The sequence below is a fragment of the Ammospiza nelsoni genome, chromosome 6 (genome assembly GCF_027579445.1).
Source record: "Ammospiza nelsoni isolate bAmmNel1 chromosome 6, bAmmNel1.pri, whole genome shotgun sequence".
Taxonomy (NCBI): Eukaryota; Metazoa; Chordata; class Aves; order Passeriformes; family Passerellidae; genus Ammospiza; species Ammospiza nelsoni.
In genome coordinates this window covers 41,674,945-41,702,689 of record NC_080638.1, presented here as the reverse complement: position 1 = coordinate 41,702,689, position 27,745 = coordinate 41,674,945, and the positions used below count along the sequence as shown (strand labels likewise).

Below are 27,745 nucleotides of genomic sequence, written 5' to 3'. Positions count from 1 at the left end.
TTAGCTTTCATTCCAGCCCTTCTCCCTTTGCAGATCCCCTGCCATGCCAGTGGTAAGGAAGTTATCTAGTCTGGGACCAACCATCCCACAGACACAGCAAACCAGCTGGCCAGTCGGTAGTAAGCACTTGAGCACTCCTGGTTCAGCAAATCTCCTTCACTAAGAAGTGCAGTGATCTAGCAGACCCTGCAAGGCCTCCTGCCCTTCCATGAAAAAGCCAGGCCAGGAGGGCAGGAATACATGTTTCTAGGATAAGCCAAAGACTGGTATTTTTCACACACAAAGCATTTGTTTACCACCAGCTGGGATATCGATTATGCTGTCACTTTGCTGCACCTGAATGCACTTGTGCTGATCTTCCCTGTGCTGTACATTTAGAATAAGTTGGTAAAACCCAAAGAGTCTGCAAGAGCTGGTAGAAGGTCAGGCTGAGAGCTCAGTGTCAGGGCCAACGGCACTCATCTGAAAGAGGAAATCGGGAAGGGCCAGGGTACCCTGGGCTGGCCGTGATGAAGTGGCAAGATATCACCATCGTAACTGGCAGCGGGGAGCTGCTGGAATGGGTGGACGGCAGCAACAAAGGCTAATTAAAACACAGCTAATTTAAGCTTTATGGGAGGAAGGAAACACGGCTGCGAAGGCACAATTTAATGAACGGGAGCTTGGTTAATTAAGGACAATTAATGGTGAATAAGGATGATAATAAAGCAAGTGGAGCGACGCTTACCGCGCGTTAACGGGGAGGAGGAGGGCCTGCTTCGGGCGGGGGCGGGACGCCGGCGGGGGGACCCGGGCGCGGACCCCGCGGGGGGCGATGATGATGATGATGATGATGATGATGATGATGATGATGATGATGATGATGATGATGATGATCTCATCCGCGGCCAATCAGCACGGCCCGCCCCTGCCGCGCCCCCGCCGCTCCGCCCGGCGGCGCCGGGGGATGCAGGCGGCGGCGCTGCCCGGGCGCGGCACGGCGGGGCTGGGGGAGCGGGGCCCGTGCCGGGGGGGCCCCGCGGGTGAGCGGAGGGGCCGGGGCGGGCGGCGCTGCCCGCTGGCGGTGTCGCGGCGGCGCCATGAGCCGCGCGGAGGCCGAGCCCTGCTCCCGGGCGCTGGCGCAGGCCCGCGTCTACCTGGGGCAGCTGCGGGGCCGCGTGGTGCCGGCGGGGCCCGAGGGCGGCGGGCGCCGGGATTACCTGGTGGAGGCGGCGCGGCAGCTGCGGCTGGCGCTGGAGCGCGACGTCAGCGAGGACTACGAGGAGGCCTTCAACCACTACCAGAACGGCGTGGACGTGCTGCTCCGCGGCGTGCAGGGTGTGTGCGGCCTCCCGGGGGCGGCGGACCGGGGCATCCCTCCGGGGACACCAGCCGGGGCTCCGGGGCATTCATACCTGTGAGAGGGCCAAGGTATCCCTGCAGGGAGAATGACGAGGGGACGGGAAAATCCCGCTAGGGGGTGTGTTGAGGGCGCTGGGGCATCTCTGCAGGGAGTGCATCCCTAGCGGGAGGAGGGCGAGAGGGCTGGGGCATCACCTGGCGACTGTGGCCAGTCCTTCGGGGCCGAGCCAGGCCCCTCACAGCCACCCTTTGCCCCGGCCGCAGTTGACCCCAACAAGGAGCGGCGGGAGGCCGTGAAGCGGAAGATCACGCAGTACCTGCGGCGCGCCGAGGAAATCTTCAATTGCCACCTGCAGCGGGCGGCGGGGGGCGGCAGCACCGCCGCCACGGTGAGGGCTGGCGTGGGGCCGCGCGGGGGGACGGCAGCGGTGCTGTGGCACCGGGACACGGGGTGGGGATGGGGACACGCACATAAAGCAGCCCCAGTGGTCCTCCACGTCTGCCTCTGCCAGATACCACGCTAAGATGTGTGGAGAAAACGGCAGGCACACGGAGCTGCCGAGGGTCCTGGCCTGCCAGGGGCTGTAAGGGAGCTGGCAGCTCTTCGCCCTGTCTGCATCAAGGAGCCGAGGTGGGCCCAGGCTGCCCAGGGTGCTCCCAGGACCCCACCCTCCAAAGTGTGCTTAGCTTAGCTTGCTGCCCCCATAGTGGGTATGGACATTTTTGTGGAGACTGAAGCCACTGCAGGGAACCACCCTGTCAAATGTTAGAAATGTGCTCTTCCCATCTGTCATCGTTTCCATCTGTATGGAAACCAAAGGCCGTGGCTGCTTTCTGCGTCGTGGGAAGGAGGTGGTTAAAGAAGGAAGGGCAAGGTCAGAGCCTAGTGGGAAGAATGCAGGGAGAAAGACAACTACCTTTCACAAAGATCCCCTTAATGTTGAAACAGTCCAGGTCTAGCTTCAAATTTTGGTGTGATTTTTAAATCTGCTGCAAGTGCAAGCTTTCCCTAGAAAATATAGAAAACATAGAAATCCAGGGGTTGGCCAAGAAAATGGTTTAGCTGATGTTAGAAATGAATCATGGCCATTGGAGTGTTTTCTTTGCATATTGACCAGCTGGGCAGCATTTCTGTGTACTCTGGAAAATGCAGGGGCCTTTTTCACCCACTGTAATGAACAACAGCATTTCTAGGTCCTACCTCCTCTTCCCTTACCACCCTGCAGGGCTACAGCAGCCTGCGCTTCCGGCCCATCAGAACACTGAGCTCGGCAGTGGAGAACCTGAGACGGTGCAAGGTTGTGGGAGTGATTGATAAGGTAATGACTTCACCTGGAGGGAGGGTGAGGCTGGGGCTGGACCAGAGGGAGCATAAGCTGGAGGGTCCTAGCAGCTGGAATGGGGGTGCCACCCTCAGCACATCCATCAAGCGATGTTGGGGTATCCACCCACACCATTCCCACCCAGAAAAATTCATAGGAGAGGACTCAAGACCTCTTAAGGAGTTGATTGGGAAATCTGTTAATGTTCTATCACTTTTGCTTACCATATCTCCCAAGATATGGTAAGCAGGAAGGTTTATGCACCTCGTTCTTTCCCACATATGGAATTGTGTTTTATGCCCAGGTGCCACAATGGTGGACTCCTGTGGATAATCTAGACTTCAGCAAAAGCTGAACTGTCTGGAAATAAACTAATTAGAAGTTCATTATCTTGGAGTGAAGGTGCCAGGCTTACTATATCCACACACACACATGGCACATTGCTCTCCACTGCTGTTCACACACCTCAGTTTGTCAGGACTGATGGGATCCTCTTGTCCTGCCAAGGCCCAGTTTGAGCCCAAAAAGAGCACTGTGAAACCCTTCAGTGTGAAGGAAGTAAAACTGGCATGGGAGCCTCCTCCTGGTTTAATTCCTGCTTCTTGGCTGCATGGCTATTTCCTTGCCCATTACCTGTGTTTTGCCTTTCAAAAATAAGGGTCTGAGCCTCACAAAACTCTTCCAGTTGGGTGGGAGTTTGTAACAGTTCCAGAGATGAGACCCTTGGGTCATTCCTGTAGGCTATGTGTTGGGTCACCACTTCTGACCATTCTGTATGTACTGTCCAGGTGCAGATTGTCCAGGATCCAGCCACTGGTGAGACCTTTATACTCAAGGTGGGTGTTTTCAGTTCCATCTGCCTGCTTCTCCCTCTCAGCCTGGGGCCACCTTGTCCAAGCTGATGGCTGGGGCAGATGAGAGGATGACAAATAGCTGCTCTCAGAGGCTGGATGAAGTTCATGGTTCAAAAACCTTCTTTTGGCTGCCTCAACCACCCTCTGTGATCAGAAGGGAAATGGTTCTCCTTGGTCATCCATTTCTCTGACTTTTAACACTTCAAGCCTGTGTGGAACTGAGTCAACCCCTGAAACAGGTTGTGAGAGGTGCTCATTACAAGTCCTAGAGTATTTTTCAGTGTCCTTGGAACTAACAATGAAGTACTTCATTAACTGGACAAGGAGGATCTGGCATGAGAGGGAGAAGCATCATTTCCAGGGGAGGAGGAAAAAGGGTTGGGATGGCAGGTTCCTCCCTACAGGGAGCAGGGTGGTTGAAGAGGAGTCAGTGCTGTGGAGCAGCTGTGCCCTGTGGGTCCCACAGTGCAGATGGGGAGTGCCCTACCTTGGCAGGGCTCTGCAGAGCCCTGCCTTCTCACAGCTGGGTGCTGGGGACTGACAGAGCTGTATGAGCCACAAGTTTGTGCAGATGGGGGAGCTCCATCATGGGTGACCTGGGAGCAGCCATGGGGCTTGGCAGAAGGCACATTCTGCCTGTGCTAGGCTGCAGAGAGGCCTAGTCCCTGCCATGCTGTACCCATCTGCCTGTCCCTCTTCAGAGCCTCCCCAAGTCCCACGTTGAGACCCGTGTGCGGCAGACCATCATCCCTCACGGGGTCCCCTTCATGGTCAAGCTGTTGTGCTACTATGTGAGCGAGGACTCCATCTTCCTCCATCTGGAGCACGTGCAGGGTGAGTGAGGACATCCATCTGTGAAGCATCCTGGTTTATCCCAAACTGCCCTTTCTTTAAAGGCCAAAGTATGTTTCTCCTCTTGTTTTGGGACCATTTTTTATGGTGATAATGTATGCTGTCTTCTTCACAGAAGGGTGGTGAAGGTAGCAGGGCTTGGGGACTTAGTGAACAGAGAAGTTCAGCTGTGAATTGCAGAGGTTTGATAAGAACTGGCTGAGGATGTGACCTAGAAATGGGCCTGTGGAGACCCATATGGAGAAAGAAGTTGTGTGTGTGTGTGGGTGTGTTATACAGAAACCAGCCTCAGTCTTTAGAGAGATGAGCCACTGTGCCTCATGGGAGGGGCAGTCATGCCTTTGGGTAATGAAGTTGATGTGATTCAGCATCTTGGAAAGAAAAACCTCTCCATTTTACTGGCATTGTCTGACCATAACAGGAAGGTGATGGAGAAGGAAAACGAAGTGAGGTAGTTCACCTGAATGTTGTAGAACAAAACTATCTTTTGACAAGACCTTTATGAAACACTTTTTTTTGGTTACAAAACGTGAGACTAGATTTTGAGATCACACCAAAGAGAGGGAATGGAAAATTAGGGCTTAAAGGGCAGTGAGCATACTGGGGTTTGGTATATTGAGGAGGCTTACTTGAGGCTGTCCCAGATCCTGGTGAAGAAGTATGACAGGGTGGAGGCTTGTCCATGGAGCTCATTTACTCTGCTGGTTGAATGGATGTGTAGGGAGCAGCAGCTGGAGTCCAGTAATGACAAATAGAGGCTGATGTGGAGAACAGGCTCAACTCCTTGTGCACTGCTATAGGCTGAGTTTGCAGAAAGAAGCCAGCACTGAATGTAGTAAGGCTGGGAAGCCTTACTGGAAGGCAACAGGCTGTGGGCACCAGGCTCTGCTGCTCTGGCTCCTTGCTGACCAATGGCCTCGTGCCATGCTGTGGGAGCTTTCTGGCATTTCTGTCACACAGGAAGGAAAGGCTTTCAGGGGGAAGTGGGGATGGCAGTGGCGTCAGGAGCATTTGTGAACATGTTGCTTGTCTGTGACATGGAAGTGGCAGAGGTGGGATCAAAGAGACTCTGTAGAATGGGGAGAGGGCTGCTAAAGGAGGAGAGAATGGGACTTAGGTGTGCCAGGTCCTAGGGAAGCTGTGGCATTGGGCATGGTGTGCTTGTAGGGCGGTGGTGCATTCTGCATGGACTTGAGCTTTGCTGCTGGGGACATTTATGATGCTCCATCATGACCCCACTATGTGGGCTTTGGACTGGGCCCCTGAATGGGCTATGTCAGCAGTGGGGGAACCAGGGATACTTTCTGCCTCATCACTTGTTCTCCTTTCTGCTTTCCAGGGGGAACACTGTGGTCTCACCTCCACTCCCAGTACGGTGTCCAGCAGGACTGTGCCGATTCAAACACCATTCAAGCCCTCCAGCACCACGGCACAGAGGATGGTGTGGAAAACTCCCAGGGTGGCAGCCAAGTATCCATCCTCCCCGTTTGGACAGGCAGTGGCCTCCCAGGCTTTGTGAACTACCAAGCATTGGCAAACACTGGTGCCTCACTCCCCCAGGAGCAGTCCCCCGGCCCCACGGACTCTGGCTCAGGGAACCACTGCCAGCTTCTCCTGGCTCCTGCTGGTGCCAGTGGGGCTGCACCTGGAGGACAGGATCTGAGTGTGGCACAGACTGTGTCTAGTGGTGTGGACCATTTTCCAGCAGTGTCAGCCAAATGCCCTGACCAGGGCCTGGTTGTCTACCCATGGAATGATCTAACCAGCAGCACAGGCTGCATATCGGAGAGAACACCCTCCCAACAAGGCCTCAGGCTTCCCCAGGGGCTTGTCCCTGTACCAAAGACTGTGAGAGGGGGCCAGCCAGGGGCAGGGCAACTGCCGACTCAGAAAGTGTCTGAGGCCTCCCACGCTCAGCCCCTCCTGACCCTGGGTGAGAGGCAGCTTCCTGCAGGAGTTGCCCTGTCCAGCTCTGGCAAACCCAGTGTGCCTGACCCAGCCGTGTGGGAGCCCTCTTGGGGAACAAGCCTGACCTGTGGCTGGCTCAGCAAACAGCCACCATCAGGACAATGCAGAGCTTTGGCTTCCCATGGGCACAGCCGGAGAGCGTGGGCTGTGAAGGAAGAGCAGGTGCAGCTGTGGGCAGCAGAAATCCTCCTGGCCTTGGAGGGACTTCACCAACAGGGTGTATTGTGCCGGGACCTCAACCCCAGGAACCTGCTGCTTGATACAGCTGGTAGGTAATACCCCAAGGAGGAGGAAACTGGTCTCCCAGCTGGGAGACTGCTGCTTAACCCATTTCCAGAAGATGTGGACTTTCTTGTGTTTGCTTTGGAGGAGGGTGGGAGTCTGGGAAGGTTTAGTATTTCTGAAATTGCAAGTGTGATCTCACTTAGGTTTTCCAAGTAATTATTACAAGAGATGGCTCTGCAGCAGGAGTCAAGGGCCATAGCCACAGAAATGCATTGCCCCTGCTCCCACATGGGGATTGGCTGCCTGGGAAATCCCAGTCTGGGGAAGCTGAGACCAGCTGAACTGTGCCTGTGGTTAGTGGGACTAGTGGGTTAGATTTCCCCTGCTTATAGTAACTGCCTGCTGGGGACCTTCTGGAGCTGTCCCATCCCTCTGAGCCATGTCTTGCTGTCAGTGCAAGTCCCTGCTCAGCTGGCAGCATCTGGGACAAATTGGAGAGCTACAAATTGCTTAAGAAAAATGCAGAGAATTGCACAAGGAGAAAGCTAACCTTCTCCTCCCCTTCCCCTTTAAAACCTTCTTCTTCCCTCACCCCAGCCTGCACTGAGATCTGGGAGCTTGGAGCCTGCCCAAGCAGTCTCACCTGTTGTGCACCTGGGGCAAGCACTGGGAGCCAGCAGAGGGGTGTGTGGTGCCAGGGGATGCTCAGTTCCTCTGGGCTCAGGGCATGACAGAGCCCCTGTGCCCTGGCTGCTCCTAGGGGCAGGGATATGGCTTGGCTTTGTGCTATGACCAGAGTCCCCAGTCTTTCCTAAGCTTCCTGCCTTTGACTCTGGTGCTGCTCTGCAGGTCATGTCCGTCTCACCTTCTTTGGCCAGTGGACAGAGGTGGAGCCCCAGTACTGCAGCCAGACACGGGAAGAGCTGTACAGTGCTCCAGGTAAGGGATGTGTCCCCTGGCTTCTCCAGCTTGCTGCACAGTGGCTCCAATTAGACAGAGGGGGCTTCTACAGGCAGTGAGATGTGCCCAGCACAGTGTGGTCACTAGTGCTCCCTGCCTCCAGCTCTAACCCCTCTGTCTCTTTCTGCAGAAGTGGGGGGGATCGTGGAGCCCACTGAAGCAGCTGACTGCTGGAGCTTTGGCTCTCTCCTGTATGAGTTGCTGACAGGAGTGGTAAGAGGCTGAGGAGCTCTGTAAGGAGGACAGGGGAGGAGGAGGCTTAAGGGCTGCCTGCTGTGTGGGGCTGGGAGGGTGCCTTGCCCTGCTGGCACCTCAGTTCTTGGCCAGGTTCCTTTAGACATGTGATTCCCAGTGCCTGTGCATGATCTCTGGGTGTTAAGGGCTTTTAAATGCTGCTGTGTAGGACTGGGGTTGTGTGGCAATGAAGATTCAACAGGGTGCTCCAACCCTCCTTGGTGCCTCTGCTTACCATCACCCTCTGCCTCCTGCAGCCACTCTCCCAAAACCATCCATCAGGGATTCAGCCTCACACCCAGCTGTATCTGCCAGAGGGCCTCAGCCTGGCTGCTACATCGCTGCTCACTGAGGTGAGGGGCTCGGGTGGGTGCGGGGGAGAATGGGAATAGATGTTGGGGAAAGGCAGGGTCCAGCCTGGTACCATTTCCAGTGTCCCCCTCTCCCCATCCTCCTGTCCCATTGCTTATCTCTGCAGCTCCTGCAGTACAATCCCAAACGACGCTTGGGCTCTGGAGGAGGCGGCATAACAAAGCTGAAGTCTCACTCCTTCTTCAGCACAGTCCCCTGGAACAAGCTGGTGGGCTAGGCAGGCTCTCCTTCCCCCAGGGAGCTGGGCCCTGGGCTGCTTCCCTGGCACTTGTGGCACTGACAGCACTGCTGCTGGAGAAGGCTTGCCTCGAGGGCTGCCCTGAGCTGTGGCACACGAGGTTCTGCAGCCTTACCTGTCCTTCTGTCTCTGCTTCTGTTTGCTCCATCTCCAAAGAGGAGGCGTCAGGCTGGGCCTGTCTTCTCCAGGTCCTCCCTGGGGGGAACAGGAACCTGGGTGCACCTCCAGGAAGTGGTGGTGTTCCCCCTCTTGGGGCATCTCTTCTTCAGCTCAGCACCCTGCCCTGAAACTCCCTCCCTGTGTTTTTTATCTCTGCTGCTACCAGTGACCCCCCCTGCTCTGCTATGTTTTGTGGCTTTCAAGTGCAGCCCCCCTGGGCCCTGCTGGCTGGAGCCCAAGCCTGTGGTCTCTGCCCCTCCCTGACTGCATGTGTGTGTGTGTGTGTGTGTGTGGGTCATCCCTGCTGCAGGGGTGACACAAGGAGCCCTCTGCTCTTCTCCCCCTGGCCCTCTGAAAAAAATAAACTACTCAGTATCACTTAGAGAATTGTCCTTTTCTTTCTGAGCTGCATCAGCCAGGTGTAGGCCAAGCCTGCTGAGTGACAGAGAGCCCCAGCTGTGTTTCTGAAACCTGCCTGGGAGCCCTGGGTTGGTGTCACCCCCAGCCATGAGCACCCTGCAGCCAAACCCCAGAAGATGGTGAAGTACCTGGCCTTCTGTCCTTGTGCTGCTGCCTGCCTCACAGCCTGCCAGGTCTGCACAGCTGTTTGGCTGCAGCTCAGATGTGGGAGAAATGCCTGGGTTCTCTTCCAGCCCTTTGTCAGTGTTAGGTGTTGTGGCTCCAGCCTTCCATGCTGGGTGCTCCTTTCACCTGGCAAGACAGCAGCCCTGCCAACCATGCTTTGAGCACCCTCATCCCTGGTGGACCACACAGTGAGGGTTTGAAGGGGGGGAACTCTGAGAGCCAGCACAGAGGGAAGGAGGCCACATGTACAAAGATTGTGGATTAAAGAAAAAGCACATACACAGGTGTCTGCTGACAGCCCAAGGTGGAGGCTGCTGTGCTCAGTTGTGCAAGTAAAAGCCACAGGCTCAAGGATGAGCTGGCAATGGCAGCAGTTCGGTTCTGGCCCTCCTCTCCCAGCACCCCTCACGCTGCTCACTGATCTCCCATAGCAAGGAATGACAGCCACATGTCTCTGTGGCTGCTGGTTCCAGCTCCTGCTTGCCCACAGCAGCAAAGACACCCTCCCAGGCAGCAGCAGGAGTGCTCGTCCACCAGAGGGAAGCAGAGCTCTGGAGAAACTCATCTACACCAGCAAAGGCGGACACCTCCATTGCAGTGCAGAAACTGGAGGACTGAGCAGGAGCAGCTGAACCTGGGGCTTTTCCTCGCCATGGCAGCCTGCGCTGCACCCTTACACTCCTGCCCATCAGCCTCCTAGTCCTGTGACTCAGGGGAGGTTCAGGAGGAAGGACCCTGTGTCGAAAGCCACAGCATGGCATCTTGCAACACAGTGCAATGAGTGTCACCCAAAGAGTCAAAAGGAAGTTTCAAGCACTACTCTCTTACAGCAAGCCTTGACAGGGCAGATTAAATAAAGCAGTTTGCATAATTTTAAGAGTTTGACTGTATATTCCCTTCCTGATTGGATTGAAGGCTTCATTTATTGCAGCTCCAGACAGAATAAAGGCATCCCCAGGCTCATGTACAAAGTCAAGGTGGACCCTCTGTATCCTAAACCAGCACAGAGGCTCAGTGCAAGCAGCATTTTTTAATCAAAACCTTCTCTTTCATTCAACTGATTTGTGCAAGAATTAGACTCTCTACTCTTCCCAGAACAAGGAAGGGCTTTTTCCTCTTCCCCTAACCTACCTTAGCCAGGGCCAGGCAAAAAAAGCTGACTCTGCACTCAGTTTCCCTAGCTGCCAGGAAAATGAAGGCACCAGTACCAGGAACTGCCCTCCCTTTCATCTGCTTGGCAGCTGTGAGTGCAATCATTTTCTGTTAGAAGGGGCTGCCCTCTTCAGCTGTAGCTGGGAAGGGTAAACCATCTCTGAAGTTGATGTCAGAGATGGGAAAACCCTGCCATGATCCAGAAATGATTTTGTGTTGTCCCAATGACGACATCTTGTTAGGGAAACACCCAGCACCACAGACAGCTTCCACTGTCCCTTGTTCTTGCTTCCTTTCTCCCTTTGCAACAGCCTTTCCACACTTGCATGAATTCCAACTCTTCCATTGCAGCAGTAAAAATTCAACTTCTGAAAAACTTTATGAGCTTGTCTCAGGTCTCCCCCTCTTGGCCATCATGCCCTTTAGCTAACACTGGGAATTCCTCACCATCTATTACAGTTCTGTTGCTAAAAAAGGATGACTTCCAGCCCTAAATCCCTCCTCTTTGCTGGGAAGAGCCAGTTCTTTGGTAGAGGGTCTGAGGCCAGCAGTGTTCACAGGCAGAGAATACTCAATTTAATACCACCAGCAATGGGCTCAGTTCCCATTGCCTCTTTTCTCTCACCACCAGGTAACAGGACTCGCACTACACTCAGGATGCTGCTGATGCCAGAGTCCTCACCCACTCAAACACACCCCACCTTGCAGTCGTTGCACAGTTTTATTTCATTTAAAATCCGCTGTGTTAAATATTTTTGTTACAAGTTCTGTGTAGGGGGTAAGAGTAATAGACTCTGCAGGCACTAGCAACCCCCTCACCCCTCAATTCATGTGTGCGCTATCGGATTCAGAACTGCCCCCCTCCCCCCAAACCAGCACCCGTGGGCTGGGATGTACATTGAAAGGCCTGGCCCCCCAGCTGGGTGTGGGCTGGGGGCACGCAGGAAGCCAGCAGTCACACCCAGTGAGCTGTGTGCCAAGGACAGCTGCTGGGGGCTGGTTCTCAGCCCCCTGTCGGGCATGTAATGGTGAAAGGGCTGTCCCCAGGAACAGTGCTGCCTCCACAGAGGTCACAGGCTCTGCCCACCCCAACACGAACATTCACACCACCGTGACTGGGCTGGTGAGAGACAATCACCAAGGGAAAGTAGGGGAGCTGCCACCCCGTGTTACTGTCTGTGGAGGGAGTGCTCTGCTCTGACCAAAACTTTTCCTGCAAGTGGCCTCGGGGTCAGACCACCCTTGCAAGGCTGATGAGTGTGAAATATTTTCAAGCAAAACATGGACAGGACAGTAGCCTTTCCTCTCCTCTCCCTCCCAGGAACCTCAGTGCTAGGCAGTAAAGCTGAACCTGCCATGGAGGGGCAGGGAAGGGTACCCTAGCACAGCAGCAGCAAGCAGTTTCCAGTGGTATAGGACAAGCTAGAGGTGAGAGTTTGGTGCTGTGAGGGAGAGGATGCCACGCAGATGGCTCTGGAAAGGCAGTGCCATTCAGTGGCTGGCCCACTGCACGGCAAGTTCTCGTGAGATACTAAACCTTCATTAAACAAAATAGGAAAGGAGGTAGGAGCTATTCCCGTAATTCCCTTTGGGACAGCTCCAATCACAGCGGAGGGAGAAAGACTGGAATGACCCCTGCCAGTTCCTGAATGCCCTGCATCGTCCCTGCTGGTGCTGCCCTGTCCTGGGTGGGTTGTGTGGGGGTGTGGCTGCCCTACAGGTCGAGCAGCAGCACGCGGGGATCCTCCACCGCTGCCTTGATCTTGCGCAGGAAGGTGACGGCCTCTCTGCCGTCGATGAGCCGGTGGTCGTAGGTCAGCGCCACGAACATCATCGGCCGCACCTCGATCTGGGCAGGGACAGCATTTGTCAGCTCAGTGCTCCTGCATGCATGCTCCCCTCCTGTGAACCCAGGGAAGACCTGGCTTTTTCCCACCCCAAATCCTGTGTTCAGGCCCTCCTGGATTTGTCCTGCATGGCAAAATTATCTACCCACCCACCCAGGCTGGGTCCATGCCACATACAAGATAAGGGCCCTTCCTGGAACCGCTCCCTATCACAAAGGCTACAAGCTCCTCCTTCCCACACCTAAGATTATAACCAGTTTGCCCACTCACAGATAGGACAAAGTCCCCAGCACAGCTCAGGCAAGTACCAGAGCCAGCAAAGGTGCCCTATACCCATTAGTCTCTGCTCCTTCTTCACACTGAAGTGTTTCAGAAGTGACACCAATTCCTTAGAGAAAGGTCCTCAGTCTGCTGAGCCCTGTCCTTTGTTCCCAAAAACTCCTGTGCAGTCCACCTACCTTGCCTCCCACAGCCACAGGCCTGTCAAAGATGGCATGCATGCCTAAGATGGCAGACTGGGGTGGGTTAATGATAGGTGTTCCAAAGAGTGACCCAAAAACCCCACCATTGCTGATTGTGAAAGTGCCACCGTCCATGTCTTCAATGGCCAGTTCATTCTTCCGTGCCTAGAAGTAAAAAATAAGGCCTTAGGAAGCCACACAGAGCACACAGAGCAAAGAACAAGGGTTTGGACATCCACTCTTTCCAGGAATACTGATTGCAAGAGCTTTGCTTATTGACTTGTTCAGCTGAAAACCAACACAAATTGCTCAAAAATGCATCCTGTCTTTAAAGTGAGCATCTAGTGGCTTTGGGGAAGGATTCTCTTGCCTTTGCTTCCAACTCCTGCTTTTGCAGGAGACAGACACAGGGACTTCTACCCCAGGGCAGTTCAGCCTTGGCCTCTAAAGACAAAGGTGAAGATACACCATGTCCCTAATGCAGACTGCAGTCTTCTGGATGGGCAACGAGTAGAGCTGTCCTAGAAGGCAAAGGCACAGCCAGCCATGTAACTGGATCACTCCCCACAGCACAACTCAGTGTGTTAGACGTCAGAGATGACGACACAGAGACCAAATCAATACATGCCGATCCAGCATTTCCAGTTCTTTCCATTCCTCCCAACCTTCTTCAGAAAACTTTCCTTACCTTCTCCCCCAGCTCGTAGATAGCACGCTCTATGTCAGCAAAGTTCATGTTTTCTACATTCCTAACCACAGGGACCACCAGACCCTGGGGAGAAGCAAAGTCCATGAATAGCAAATTCAGTGCAGCAACACACAGATAGCTGTCATGCAGCAGGAATCTGGACACAGCCCCAGAGAGCTCCTGCCTCCTCCTTGGCCCACAGCAGCCGGTTGGCGGAGCTGCCTCACACCCTGGTAGCCTGACAGGAAACCTGGCAAGACACACATCAAAGGCTGACAGCTTAAAATGAACCATCATCTTTGCCTTTGCTAGCCTATCTCATAAATCAACCAGGTCTGTCTGGAGCCAGCTCCACATTGATAAATTCTCAGGTAAGGCATTGGGAGATTTCAGCTGGCACCTCTTTCTCTCGCCTCTTTTTGCTGGGCCTCCCATAGACTTCGGGAAAAGACAATGACAGAACTTCAGTCCTTGTCAAACCCCTGCTTCATAGCAGAACCTTCTAATCAAGAAAGTAATTGACTAATTCAACATCTGTAACTCCATCCCATACTCTCCATGGACAGAAACATCTCTGTGGAACAGCACAGCAAAGTTAGCCAGAGGACAGGACGTTCAAAGCTTTTACTGCCTATGTCATAGATTCATGACAACAAAGGGGTTCCCTAATCTGGCCCTACTCATTAACAACTGAGATCTATATTGACCCTGTTACTTATTAAGATGAATATAGTGGTACAATAATTATTATTCTCTTATTAAGATGAATATAGTGGTAGAATATTCTTGGTCCTCCACCTTCTCTCAAAACCCATCTAGTAGTCCCTAATGCAGCAGGTGTCTCATTTATAGAATCAGTCTTATCAGTTAATTCCTGCTGCAGCAGAGCACAAAGCTGAGCTGGCTCAAAGTATATGATCATCCTATATGAAAGGCTGCAGGAAGCACGGACAAAGCTCCAAGGTACCTACCCGGGGAGTTGCTACAGCAACACTGATGTCCACATAGTCCCTGTACACAATCTCTTTGGTCGTGTCATCAATCACTAGAAAGAGAAACAACTTGTGTTACATATGCAGAACCTAAGATGAAAGGTTTGACTAGCTAAAAAATCCTAACAACTTGCTCACATCTAGCTTAAACATAACTCCAGAGAAGAATGATTCCATGCTGTACCTCTGGGAGAGGCACCACGACAGACAGAAAGAAAACAGTCCACACTGCTCAGTCCTCCTTAGTTATTCTCCCCTTGGTTATTCTGTTCTTCTGTTTCAGCAAGCCCCTCTGACACGCCCAGAAACTGCACTGTGCCTACAGCAGTCACCTGTACACAACCAGCAGGCTCTGCCCTCTGCAGGCTGCATATGCACGGCCCCAGCCCCACTCCTGGTCACCCCTTCCTAATCGAGCCCCTCTTGGCAAGCTGAACGTCTACCTATGTAAATGGCTTTAGCAAAATCAGCAGCAGCATGCAGGACTGTCCCCATGCTTTCTGTGCATTTGGCTTGCTTCTCCAAGCTACTACTCCTGCCATGGACTTGGCCATTGCCTTTCCCCCGTTTTGCAGCGCTCCCTAGATATGCAAGTCACCAGCAAGGGTCACCACTCACCCGCATTCACAACAGGCTGGTCCTGCAGAGCAAAGGCCGCAGCTTTCACAAAAGCTGACATGAAACCTAGCTTCAGGTTGTGCTTTTTCAGAAAGGTATCCTTGTGTACAGCTCTCATCTCCCGGATGTTGCTGTGAAACACACAATAACAATGGTAAACCGGGAGTCCAAGAAAACACCATTCCCTTTGAGTAACAGATTTCAGTGCCAGCCCCAAGGATGCAAATCTGCACCACCAAATGGGAAACCTCCAGTCTGCTGCAAAAGCCTTCACATGTGACATAAACATGGACCTAAGGTTCCTGCCAAAGGATCAAACAGAAACTGGTCCTGGACCATGTGGACCACAAGCCCCACAACCAGGGTAAACCTGCAAGGCCCACACTGCCGAACAGAAGTAAGGTGTGGCATGGTATATTTCCTGCTTAGGCCTGATGCTGCCACCTATTCTCTGGAGACAACAGTGCTCATACCAGTGTGGCACCACAGACAGCAAATGCAGGTGTGGCTGGACTGACACAGAAGAGTGAAAAACCAGAATGTGGCAAAAGCAGTAAACATGCAGGAAATAAAATCAAAGTGATCAAAGGAAAAGACCTCAACCACTCTGCAAATTCAGCACCAGACAGCACAACACCACTTTTGTACCCAACTCTCTGGCATTGGGAGTTGACCGAATATTAAAGGAATTTTCCCAGGAGCTATAGTAGTGGGTGCGAGTCTACCCATAGCTCTTGACCAGACAAACCATGTTTTCTTACTGTTTCCATTAATCAAAATTGAGGCCATTTACAAAACATCAACCAAGCTGTGGCTACAAGCTCTGCCTATTCTAGCCTAACATCAGATGCTGTGGAATTGCATAGTTCATCCCTTCTCCCTTCAGAGACCTTCACACTTTGAAGAGACAGTTTCACCAAGGAGCAGGATTTTCCATGGTTTAGAGTGTTTGTTTTCCTGTGTCTAACCTTGTTTAGAGTTAGGATTATTGCCCAAAGACATTAGTGCCTCCCAAGACACAAGGGCTGCAGCAATGAGGATACAACCTGCTATGGAACTGCCTCATTAAGGCCACCTCCTTTCAGACACTGACCCCCGTGGGAAGCAAGAGGCCCCAGCACAGGTCTTCACAAATCAACTTCACAGTAATCAATCCAAACCACATTACCAGATGCAATGAGAGCCCCAGGCTGGCGTAAAGCGACACCTCAATGAGCCTCTGAGAGGAGATAAAACTGCAGCACTTCCCTCCAATCAAGACTATTTTGCCAGCCTTATTGTTCTGAGACACAAATATTTACATGTTTTGTCTTAAGGAGTAGCATAGGATTTCACAAGACAATTTGATTTGGGCACAATTTCCCCTTAATGCACTGTAACATAAGCTGCCCACCCTCCAAAGACATTAGAGTGCTCAGTCCATGCAAGCACTTGAGTCAGGAGCCCCCCACCTGCTTGAGAGGATGGGGAAGGATGCTGCTCTGTCTCTAGAAAGCTGTACCATCTGACAGCAAAGGCCTTAGGCCTAAACAATGCTCACCTGAAAGACTGATGAGCCCTGGAGAAGCAACTCACTGCAAGTTAAACACCTCCAAAAGCAGTAACCTGGTGGAGTCGCAGAAAGCAGATGCTACATCTTGCTGTCTTCTAACAGCCACTATATAAAAGTGATACTAGCCCCTTCTGGTCTTCTGCTCAACATTTACCAGTCCTCCACCAAAAAGCCCACAGAAGAGGAATCAGAGACTACCCCTATTACAAGTAGCAGGTGACTCCCAAGGAACAACAGGCCATTAGGAAGCTCTGTAGCCCCTCATACCACAACACCAATGTGGTTCTGAAGAAGCTGCACAGACTGTGGTACATACCTAAGAAAGAGGGCCCAAAAGACATGCTGCCAGTCTCTCCAAAGAAAACCTGCAAGGTTTTGACTGCCATTTAAAGATTACTGCCTTAATCTGTTTCTACTCATAAAGGGAAAAAGAGGTTTACTCCTCACCTCATGTCAATCTCATTGAAAGTGGTCAGCATGGCACAAGTATTCTGAGCCTCTTTCAGCCGCTGAGCAATACGCTGACGCATCCTATTCATTTTCACCTGCAAATTAAAAAGGTATAAGCAGAAGTTGCCTATAGCTCATCCTAGGGCAAAATGCACAAGAAACTCAAAAGGCTCTCCTCTTGCCATCTGATTGACTAGATTCCTAGGGCCAAGGTTTTCACTCTAGGTCAGGAGCACAATAGGCTGAGGAGTTTATTTCACTGCTCAGCTCAATGCACAGTTCACTTGAAAAGCAGTGCTGAAATCACAGTACAGCTACTTCTGGCCTCTGCATTCCTCAAGACCTCCAAGCGTGCATAGCTGTCCATGTGGCTAACGTGAGAAGGGCAAGACTGCTAAGAAAGTAGGCTGCTCAACCATGCACTCTTAAGAATGCACAAGGCAGTTTCAGCAGCCTCAACCCTTTGCTGAGGGCTTGTGGACAAACCAAGCAGATCACACAGAGTCCTTCTGTCCCGAGCCAACAGAGCTCAAGACAAGACTTTTGCCAAGAAGAGACCCATGCCAGAGAGGTCCAGGCTCTTCCTCCACACCACCTGTAAGTGATTCCTGCATGTAGAGAATTTTCCGACCTGTCACAGCCCTACTGAGCTGGGTGAGTACAGGTGGATATGGACACATCCGGCAAGCTCCAGCCAGAACAGATTATCACCTAGCAACAGAAGTGCTGGCAAGGTCCCTGCTCCCACAGCTTACCCTATGCTCTGATCTGGCACCTTTGGTGGGGACTGCCTCCCCAGGAGGGGCTGCCGCTGGGGCTGCAGCCGGCTTCACAGCAGACACTGAGGGGAAAAACACATCAGTCAAAAACAGAAGCCAGGTAGGAAAAGCCCTGAGATAGAAAGCATATTTGAGCTCTTTGCTTAAGTGACAGAGCATGGAAGCAGCCTTGAATTAGGCTGGGAAGGTTCTAGGCATAGCTGAGCAGTCCAGTCTGGAGCAAGCAGGGCAATACTGCAGGAGGCCTTCACCACCAAATGCCTCTGTTTGAGGTCTTTAGCCTTATACTGTGTCCCCCAAAGCAGAGAGACTCGAGAACAGGAACAAATGGCTGTGGCCTCACCTGGTTTGCTGTCGATGGGCTGAGTTGACACAGGCGGCACTGGTGGCATTGTAGTGGGAATTGGTGCTGCAGCAGGGGGAGGAGCAGGTGCAGCTGCAGGTTCAGGGGCTGCAGGAGGAGGAGGGGCTGCTGCTGGTGTAGCCTTGGCAGGAGCAGCTGAAAGACAAGGAAGAACCATGGTAAAGGCATCAGCTTCCACTGGCAGAGATCTGTGAGTCCAACCAACCTAACAAAAGTAAACCCTCAGGCAGAGTGCCTTTATGTTCTCAGCACTACTGAGCTGACAGAAGTCACCACAAGAGAAAGCCATTGTGAAAGTGTTTTACTCATCAACATCCTTGACCTCCTCACTGGAGGAGGCTGGATGCTACAGAGAAGAGGCCACAGAAGGGAGTTAGGGGAATTCTCAACTAGTTATAGCTAACAGTTTAGTCTCCTCCAGAGGGAACAAAAGAGAAGATCCCCCTCAGAAGGACTAAAATTATGCTTCTCTAATGGACAACAGAACAGTATTTTCTCAGGATCCCTCTAAATGCTTTATTGAATGCTAAAAAGCATTTTATTCTAAATGCGTAAATCCTCAGAAAAAACCTGGTGGCAGCACAAGGCCTATGCAAGTTATACATGCCCGACTTACCTCCAGTTTTCCTGAGTTTGAATAGAGGTGTCCCCCCTTCCACTTTGCCACCATCGGGTACCAGAAGGGCTTCAATCACACCAGCTGCTGGGGCTGGAACTTGCACTGATGTCTGAAAAAAAAGAAAGTCAGTGAAATTCTCCCAAACATCAGCTGGAGACCAAGTGCCCAAGAGAAGATGCCAATATGTGCAGATACACATTGCAATTTGGCACAGACAGCAGTTGTGTCTCACACTATTTGCACCAGTTTTCACACCCTCCACCAGGATTTTGTGCCAATAGTTAGAAGCTTTAGGAGATGCTGGCAGTGTAATGTATAGCCTTATCTCCAGGGTACAGTCAAGAACTGACCCACTGCCAGCATCTTCTTGACAGCAAAGCTGAAAACAGAACTCAGCAGAGAATTCAGCAAGAACTTCAAGGCTTAACAGTCCTTTCAGGGGTGGATGAATGTAAAGCCTAAATTTTAAATGATCTGAAGACAACTTATGGCTGGCAGATTTCTCCTTTGTTTAAGCATAAACAGGTTTCAAAACTCAAAGCACTCAAATCGGAAGGAGAAGTAAAATTACAGCTCAAATAAACAACACCACCAGTGATGATTAATCAAATGGATGAATAAGGGTTATCAAGAATTCTCACCTAAGGCACAGCAAGTTTTATATTAGATGAGAAAAGCTTTTCTCCATGAAGAGAGCAGGAGACACAGTCAGGGCCCTGCAGGCTCTAGGAGCTCTTAGCTGGACAGAAGCCATACAGGGTACCTGCTACAAAACTAGAAGAAGTTTTGGTCCAGAAACTCCTACCTTGTCTGTTTCAATCTCACACACCACTTCATCTTCCGCCACTGTGTCTCCAACAGCTGAATGACAGATATGAAGACCACTGTGAGGAGGGAGGTGTGCTCTGGCCTCCCCTCTTTACCCACAGCAGTTTCCCATACTAACCCATAACTTCTTCATCCCACTTCTCCACAAGCTCTAAATAAAAGACTAGCTCAAGCAATCTACTGCAATTAAGAATCTGATTCCGGCTTAGACATCTCCCTTCATCCATCATTACCCCTGACAGAGAGGTGATGAGGCAGTAACTGCAATTCTTAACCCCTTAGGAGAGCTGCAATTAAATGCCTCATTTGTCACAGACTGAAAGGCACAGAGCAGGATGTCAGCCAGTGAACTGTAATGCACCCCCAAGGTGTCCAACACAGCAGTAACAGTGATGAGAATTTCAGGGAAGAGGCAACTGCTTACCTTTCTCCCACCTGACATCTCCTTCTGTGACTGACTCTGCAAAGGCTGGTGTGTTCACCGTAACCACGTCATCCCCTGTGAGAGAGACAAACAGACTTGACTGCTTTCAGAGCTAAAAATTTATGGTATTGCTTCATTCTTGTCATCACAACTTTGCTAAAGGGGGTAGGCCATCAGACATCAATTGTTGTCTGTCTCCTTTCTTCAACACTAATCAACATTTAAACACCAGAGGAATTCATATCTGACTGAAAGCCACATTGTGACAGGAATCCAGACAATATCTTTAGGGCCCTGGGATATAAACCCTGAGTCATCCATGAAGGCAGGACAGCAGAGAGCCTTGACCAAGGATGGAAAGTGGCTGCTGGCAGGACAGCAAGAGGTAGCAAAAGAAGCATCACACTGATTCCTGCCTTTTTACTTACTATGTACCGCAGTGGTTCTGAAGTAGCGGACAGTGAAGACACTGGAGCTATTCACTCTGCACAAAGAGAGAAGAGTGTGAACACAGCAGAACATTCCTCTGCAGGCTGCCAGCACCAAGCTCAAGTACAGAATTTACACTTGCTTAACTGAAGTGAAAGGCTGCTCAGCTGTTCTGATGTATTTGTTGCAAAGGACTCCTATTTACTGCTCAAGCTGCAACAATCCAGCCAGAAAGGAAGCATTGCATCCTACCATCACTAGTGCTCTCAGAAACTCAGTGAGAACTGACACTTATGGAATTTCCATTTAGACACACAACCCAACAGAACCCTCATAGTTTAAATACTGATTAAACGGTGACCTGGCCAGCCTATACAATGCCCAAGACTAGTGCAGCAACAATTTTTTTACCTCCAGATTAGGACTGTCATCTCTACAGAAGTTGTTAGATTGCTCCAAAATAAAAGAAAAGCACGATAAATTGCCTATGGCAATGCATCCAAAAACCAGCTATTTCTCTCCACCATGTTTCTTCACAGGCAGCTGGCAATCCCAGTCCTAAGGACGATTTTTATATCTACTCACATCATATTTGGAAAACTGAAAAGAATGTGCTTTAGCATTTCCTCTAGCACAGGGTACTTTGTACAAACAAAGGATTTCAGAGTATTTCAGGCTTTTATGCACGTACTCTTATGGTTATTTCCCCAAATACATTTTTATACCACCCCATTAGTGCAAACCCTTACATATGAACAACAATGCTGTGAATGACCCCACTTCTCCCAACAGAAAATCTACCAGGAGACCATCATAGAGCAAACGACACCTCTAGTCAGATAATCAGAGTAGAAATCCACTTTTCGTTGGTTTCCTCACTCCTGTCCCTTCCCTGTCCCAGTATCTGGTTGCAGAGAGAGCTTGTTTTCAGTTCTCAACCTGCAAAACCTAGATTTTTTTTTAGGGCTAACTCCATACTGCTACAAAGTGCACAAGGATTTCATGACAGCCAACCATATTCTGTTCCTCAGACCTCAAATCTTATCATGGCTAGAGCAAGAGCAACCCCAGTCTCTCCCCACAGCTTTCCTGTGGATACTTACATAAGCTTCCTGCTGTTTGTGTAAGCCAGGCCTTGGCTCCCAGACACACCTGTGAATGAGAAAGGAGTTATATTATCCAGCTGTCCAACCCTCAAGTATCCCCATCAGACAAAAGAAGGCAGAGGACACTGCTGCCCACCCTGAAAGAAGGTTGGGACCAAATGGGGAATATATCCATGCAGAGACACCTCAGTGCCATCAAACCTGCCCAGAGCTTGCCAAGAACAGTGGTTTTGTCTTCATCTAGATTTGTAGGGATGAGGAAAACAGTTATAGCTTGACAACAAAGTTAATAAGGATAACATTGAAATGGGCAAACGAAGCAGAGCATTCAGAGCAAAATCAGGAAAGAGCTATGAGGAACCACCTCCAGAACTGCTGCGTTATCCACACCCATACGAAATATGGAGCAAGGTATCAGCCCTGCAAGAGGCACCCCTGAAAGCCTCGCAGCCCCAGAGACAGCTAAGGAGGAATAAAAGGACTGAAAAGAGAGTGTAGGGCAGAGAATTGAGCCACCATCATCCCTCTTCTCTGCCCACTCCCTGTCCAGAGAAAATTAGTGTCCAAAACTCACAATAGGGAAATACTTGCACAGCTTCCCAGTTTCACATACCCCACTGTCCCCTTCCCACACAGCTCATATGCCCTGACACTGCATTTTTTATTATGAACTGGACTCCTGTCCTTTGTCACTTACAGGGCACTGGGCAGCTTTCCAGACTGATCTTAAAGAGAGTCAGCGTAGTAACTGGAGAACATAATTATCTCAAATTACACAATGCCAGAGGGAAGAACCATTTCCCCACTTGACTTTTTTAAAAAAGCAGCACAATTTCTACAGCACAGCTAGAAAAAAACAGAGCTCTAAGAAAAAACAGTTTAGGCATTGCAGCGGAGTTCACAGGCACACCAGATCTGACATGTCACTTAATATTCATCCATCATTTTCAAAGGAGCTTATTAGAGAGCTAGGGCTCTGCAACAGCATGTGCTTTGAGCACTGCAATGCCTGAAATACACTGTGCTGCTGCTGTGAAACCTTCACCAGAGCCAAATGGATCAGGCAGCATGTACCTCAGGCAAGGGAGGCAATCCTATGGAAACTTAGCTCATTCCACTGCTTCTTCACTACAGACTGACAGAAACAAACCCCAATCAGACCTATTACCAACCTCCATCATCAGCTCTGTTCTTTCTAGGTAAAGTGTAAGACTCACCAGACAGAGGGGATCTTGCCAGAGTACAGTTCCCCTGTCAGAGAGAAAAGGATGTATCAGTAATGCAAGAAGAAGAAGACAAATCCATCCTAGAAGGACTTTGTTTTTTTCCTGAGATCTGAATCAGACACAGGATCCACCATTCCCATGCTCCAGTCTGCAGGCATGCAACTTTCCCCCAGTGTGCTAGAGCAGGAGAACACCTATGCCCTTCTTTATCCTTTCTCTCCTCCCAGGGTGCTTTATGATGCAATGATGTTAAATTTGGTGCTTGCATCTTCCAGTTCCCGATCCAGAAGTTTTGACCTTCTCATGCACTTTCCTCTTTAAGAAGGAACAGATTTCCAATAGAATTTGCTATGAATGAGAAGATAAAGGACACCTACTGGATATGATGATAAAACATCCCATGATGTTTACTCCTACAGTCATGAATGCAGCATCTAGGGGTTTTAAAATTTTTTTCTAAAGCTGTGGAGCCTTTGAACTCCCAAAGACCAGAATTCCTCTCAGTGGCAAAATTTCTACTGCTGTCAGTTAGTCAGGAATTCCACATTCTTTGATGTTTCACTTCATACCTGTGTAATCATTGACTGCACTCCTAGCTCAGCATAACAGAGCTCAAAAGTAGAACACATTTCAAAATATTCAATTTCAAAAAATTCAATTACTTCCCTCTACTGTTATTACATATTTCTCTCACATCAAACCTGCAGGATTGGAGAAGATAAGAACTCTTTAAAAGCAATTGGAAAATAGCACTGTAGCCATGATGGAAATGCACTTTACTGGCTTAGAATGACAGCAACTCAAGAGCTCAAAACACCCTTATCCAGCAGCTAAGTTAAAAGTTAGATTTCCTTCACACCTTCACGATCTGAAGTTTGCATACAAGCCCTGATTCCAGCTTCAGCAAAGCAAGCAGGATGAGATATAACTGACCTTAAATATCAAAATAATTTGAGGAGCTGTGTGGCAAGACAACAGAGACCAAAGACGAACAATATACTTAAGCTTGGCACACCATCTACAGGACTGAGTGCTGCAGCATACAAAAACAGATTCAATGAACACTTTGTATCAAAACTAACAGGCCTGGAATCAAGCCCTCGGTAGTTTAATTATCAAAGCTTATAAATGGATTTGACTTGTTGGATATTAACACAGAGACAACTCAATGATCAATGGGCAATTCAACAGGGTTACAATTAGCTGAGCTGAGGATGCAGGCAGCCCGTCTGACTTACTGCTAAGCTCCAGCACAACACCATGCAGCCACCCTGCTTGCCACTTCGCTGCAGGGATCAGTGATCCTGAACCAACAGTGCTGCAAAACCAGCTTGTGGCAGGGCCTGCTGAGCCCCTACCCCAGGTCTGGCAGGGTAAGGGAAAGCAGGGAGCACTGTGCAGACTTGGTAGAGTCATCTTGAATGCTACAATGCCTAATCTTGGTGCAGCACTGACCCTGCTGATTCAGATCTGGTTTGTGTAAAGCCAGCTCTAAGCCAGGATCAACAAGACAAACTCCAGTTTATCTCCACTGGGTCAGCTCTCTAGAGCACCACAATCCTCAGCAATCTGTATTGATCATATTTTTCCCACTTTCTGTAGTGTCCCAGATAGCATGGAGTCAATCACAAATTGAGTATCAAGCAACCTGAGTTCCCTTTATCCATTAATGTTTCCCTGGGTGCTTTAACTGGTTAAAGGCATTCCTACCACGCCAGACAATAAATTGTTAAGAAAGGAACAGCCTCAGACTGATGCAAAACCAGTTTACCGTGGAGTTAAAACAAAAATAAAAGTTTAGAAGGTCTGTCCTAAAAATAATCACTGTGAGAAAACATCTGCAGCTCTCTTCCACCAGTGGTGTCAAGTTTGTGTTCTACAACTGCAGCAAAATTAAGGAAAAAATTGGTATCACTCTACCCTTTGCCTTTAAGATTAAGAAATTAGGGCAAGAGCTTAATGTGAGGAGGAAGCCAGTAATAAAAGATACTGTGATTTCTCTGGCTAACATTCTGCAGAACTGTGTCTGTATCTTAACCACAGTACCTCAGATGAACACACAGCTTCAGGAGACACTGGACAGGGCTGCTTCCTGTTCCCTTTTTCCCCTGAAGGAATCCTTCTGACTGCACCTCTTCCTGGATCACTTGGCTAAATTTGCCCTCTGCCTTCTATTGGAGCTTTTTCAGCAAGAATGGAAATGTTTCAGTTTTGCCACGTGGCATTAGCACTTTGGGTCAGTTTAAAAAGACAGCCTTCACTTGGGGAAAAATGTCTTGGTCTAATTAGCCAGTGACTCATGTACCAAGTGATTAATATTTCCCTCTCGTTTCACATGACTTCTCAGAATTGTTTTTATAACTGTTATGTCAAAGTGACCCTGGCATGCACCGCCCAGGCCACACCTTTCAAGGAGCCATCACCTTGCAGCAGGTCACTAGACACTGAAATAAAGGATGGAATACATCAGCTACAGCAACAGCCTGTATACCAACAGTAGGGACCAGCTCAGGCAAGGAATCTGATGAACTTGACAGTGCAGCTCATTTCAACAGAGGCACACCAGAAGGCCAGTGCTGTGCAGCTCCAACAACAGGCACAGCAGCAATTGGTTCTCCAGCCATGGCTTCTTGAGAGCAAAGCAGCTGCTGCTTCGACAAGGATGAGCACAAAGCCCTGCCACACACAAAACCCCCCTGCACGGCTTTCATGGGTATCAAAACATTATGCACAGCACGGGAGGGCAGATGCCCAGAGGGGATGGGGATAGCAACGCTGAGTGGTGGATACTGTTACTAACAGGCTCCGAACTCTTGCAGCATGAGGGGAGGATCAAATAGGGAAGAAGAAGTTTTTTACCAACTCCTGCCCACACAAACAGAAGGATTTGATTCTCAAAGCATTTTACACAGCTCCTCATCAAATCTATCTTTTCCAGACTAGCTTTTCTCTGGATTTTTTCACGTAGCCTTCAAGGTCTGCCTACCCCTGCCCTGACTCTCACGTGCTACATTGATGCACATTCATGGTTTCTACTTGATATAAATTTAGGACCTCTTCTTTTACAGACAGTCAAAACCCAGCCAACCTTTCCTCATCCTCAGTGACTCCACTCTTCTCCAATTCAATCCTCCACTTCTGAATTTTGTACATGTCTACGTCTGCCATCAGAGGTTTGGCAAGTTCTGGAATTTCTTTCCATCTCTCCAAAAAGCCTGCATTACATCATAATCAAAATTTACTTCTCATATCACTGTTCCAATGGAGATCAAACTACTACTATAACTCTTCCAGTACATCTAACAGGTTAACTAGCATTCAGCCTAAAACCTCCTGATTTTCACACTACTTTTGTAAAAGGCTTGAATACTCCACCTGACTTCTTTCTGTTCTTTATAATTACACAGCACCACTGAGAGCTGACAAAGGTCAAATATCACTAAATGCCACTTTAATAAGCTTGTTTAAACTGCATTATAATCAATTTGTCTCTACATTTCAAACTGTAGCTTATACAGTTACTTGTAAGTTGCAGTTTGACGTGCATACACACACATTTATAACACAACGGTGTCTTTACATTACGATCGGTTGTCAACACTTGCTCGCCTACATTTGCAGGATGTCTAAAATCAAGACTCATGCTCAAAGGCTCCAGCTGGTCAGGGGAAGAGAAGCGATGCTCCCCATCCCGTAGGTACGCACACATGTGTGTGTGCACATGGAGCTGGGCATGTTTGCTGTTCAAACGGAAGATGTGTGCGGCAGGACACAGGACCCAGCTGGCCAAGGGCAGCCCCAGGGTTAAGCAGCTACCGGGCTCTGTCAGCCCCCGCTGCAGCCAGCAGAGGTTACCACCCTTTGCCGCGCTTCAATGACTGCCCCAAGAACCGAGCGCAGGATTTACACAACAAACCGCACACCGGTTTGTGGCCGATCCTGCACCGGGCGCACCCGGCCGGGGTGTCTCTGCCAGCAGCGAGGGCCCCGAACGTGACAGCCACTGACAGGCGGGGACGGCGGAGCCCGAGAGCGGCGGCGCTCGAAGCCCTTCCCGCGGGTCAGCCCTGCCCGGTGCCGGGCGCCGCCGCCCTTCCCGCGGAGCCGGGCCTGGCAGCGGGGCAGCGGCACCCGCGGGGAAGGGGCAGCGCCGCGCTCACCGCGGCCCCTGCTGCGGGACAGCCTCGCCGCCCCTTCCCGTGCCCTGCCCCGCCGTGTCCCCGGGGCGGCGGTGCCCAGCGCCAGGCGGCAGGGGACGCGTCCCGGTGCCCTTGGCGCCGCCGACCTCGCCCGCCCGGCCGCCGCCCTCCCTCGCTGCCCCGCTCCCCGCGGCCGGTGCCCGCGGGCCGTACCTGTCGGAGGGCGCGCAGCGAGCGGCCCAGCGCGCGGCCGAGGCAGCGGGACCGCCACAGCGGCACCATCGCGGCGGCGGCGGCGGCGGCGGGAGGGGCCGCAGGGCGGACACCGGAACCAGGCCCGGCGCGAGGCGGAAGCGCGGGGGGCCGGACCAAGCGCCCAGAGCGGGGGGAGCAGCCGGGGCGGGACCATCGCGGCGGGGCCGGGCTGCGGGGCCGGGCTGTGGAACAAGGCCGGGCTGCGGGGCTGCGGGGCAGGGCCGGGCTGCGGGGCACGGCCGGGCTGCGGGGCAGGGCCGGGCTGCGGGGCTGCGGGACAGGGCCGGACTGCGGGGCACGGCCGGGCTGCGGGGCAGGGCCGGGCTGCGGGGCTGCGGGACAGGGCCGGACTGCGGGGCACGGCCGGGCTGTGGGGCTGCGGTACAGGGCCGGGCTGTGGGGCACGGCCGGGCTGCGGGGCAGGGCCGGACTGCGGGGCAGGGCCAGGCGGGACGGGGCCTGCTCATAATATTGCTGTGTGTTACCGTATACGTAATAATGTAGGTATTAACACATCCTGTATAATATATGTGATATTGAATACTATTACTTATAGATGACATACATATATCTATGTATTACATATGCTTATATAAACACGTATGCGTACATATAGATGTTATTACACGTAATGGCATATATATATGTGTATAAATAACCCCGTGCATTACGAGGAGTGCCGTTTCATGAGCTGTGCTCTGAAGCA

The 27,745-nt window shown here is 51.0% G+C and overlaps 2 protein-coding genes across 2 annotated transcripts; one reads left to right on the top strand and one right to left on the bottom strand.

Moving 5' to 3' along the window:
- The first annotated feature begins 1,079 nt into the window (after positions 1-1,079).
- Positions 1,080-8,866, top strand: RPS6KL1 (ribosomal protein S6 kinase like 1). Its single transcript, XM_059474458.1, has 10 exons — positions 1,080-1,317; positions 1,606-1,730; positions 2,568-2,660; positions 3,452-3,499; positions 4,219-4,351; positions 5,709-6,605; positions 7,412-7,501; positions 7,653-7,735; positions 8,014-8,109; positions 8,235-8,866. Exons 1-10 carry the CDS (start codon positions 1,080-1,082, stop codon positions 8,343-8,345), a joined length of 1,914 nt encoding a protein of 637 aa, XP_059330441.1. The 3' UTR covers positions 8,346-8,866.
- A 2,098-nt stretch (positions 8,867-10,964) lies between these two features.
- Positions 10,965-27,116, bottom strand: DLST (dihydrolipoamide S-succinyltransferase). Its single transcript, XM_059474301.1, has 15 exons — positions 26,998-27,116; positions 22,637-22,670; positions 21,417-21,465; positions 20,313-20,368; positions 19,885-19,959; positions 19,438-19,493; positions 18,630-18,741; positions 17,993-18,148; positions 17,626-17,711; positions 16,868-16,965; positions 14,869-14,999; positions 14,230-14,303; positions 13,259-13,342; positions 12,568-12,735; positions 10,965-12,111 (listed from the first exon to the last, which is right to left on the bottom strand). Exons 1-15 carry the CDS (start codon positions 27,064-27,066, stop codon positions 11,977-11,979), a joined length of 1,383 nt encoding a protein of 460 aa, XP_059330284.1. The 5' UTR covers positions 27,067-27,116; the 3' UTR covers positions 10,965-11,976.
- Between the last annotated feature and the right edge of the window lie 629 nt (positions 27,117-27,745).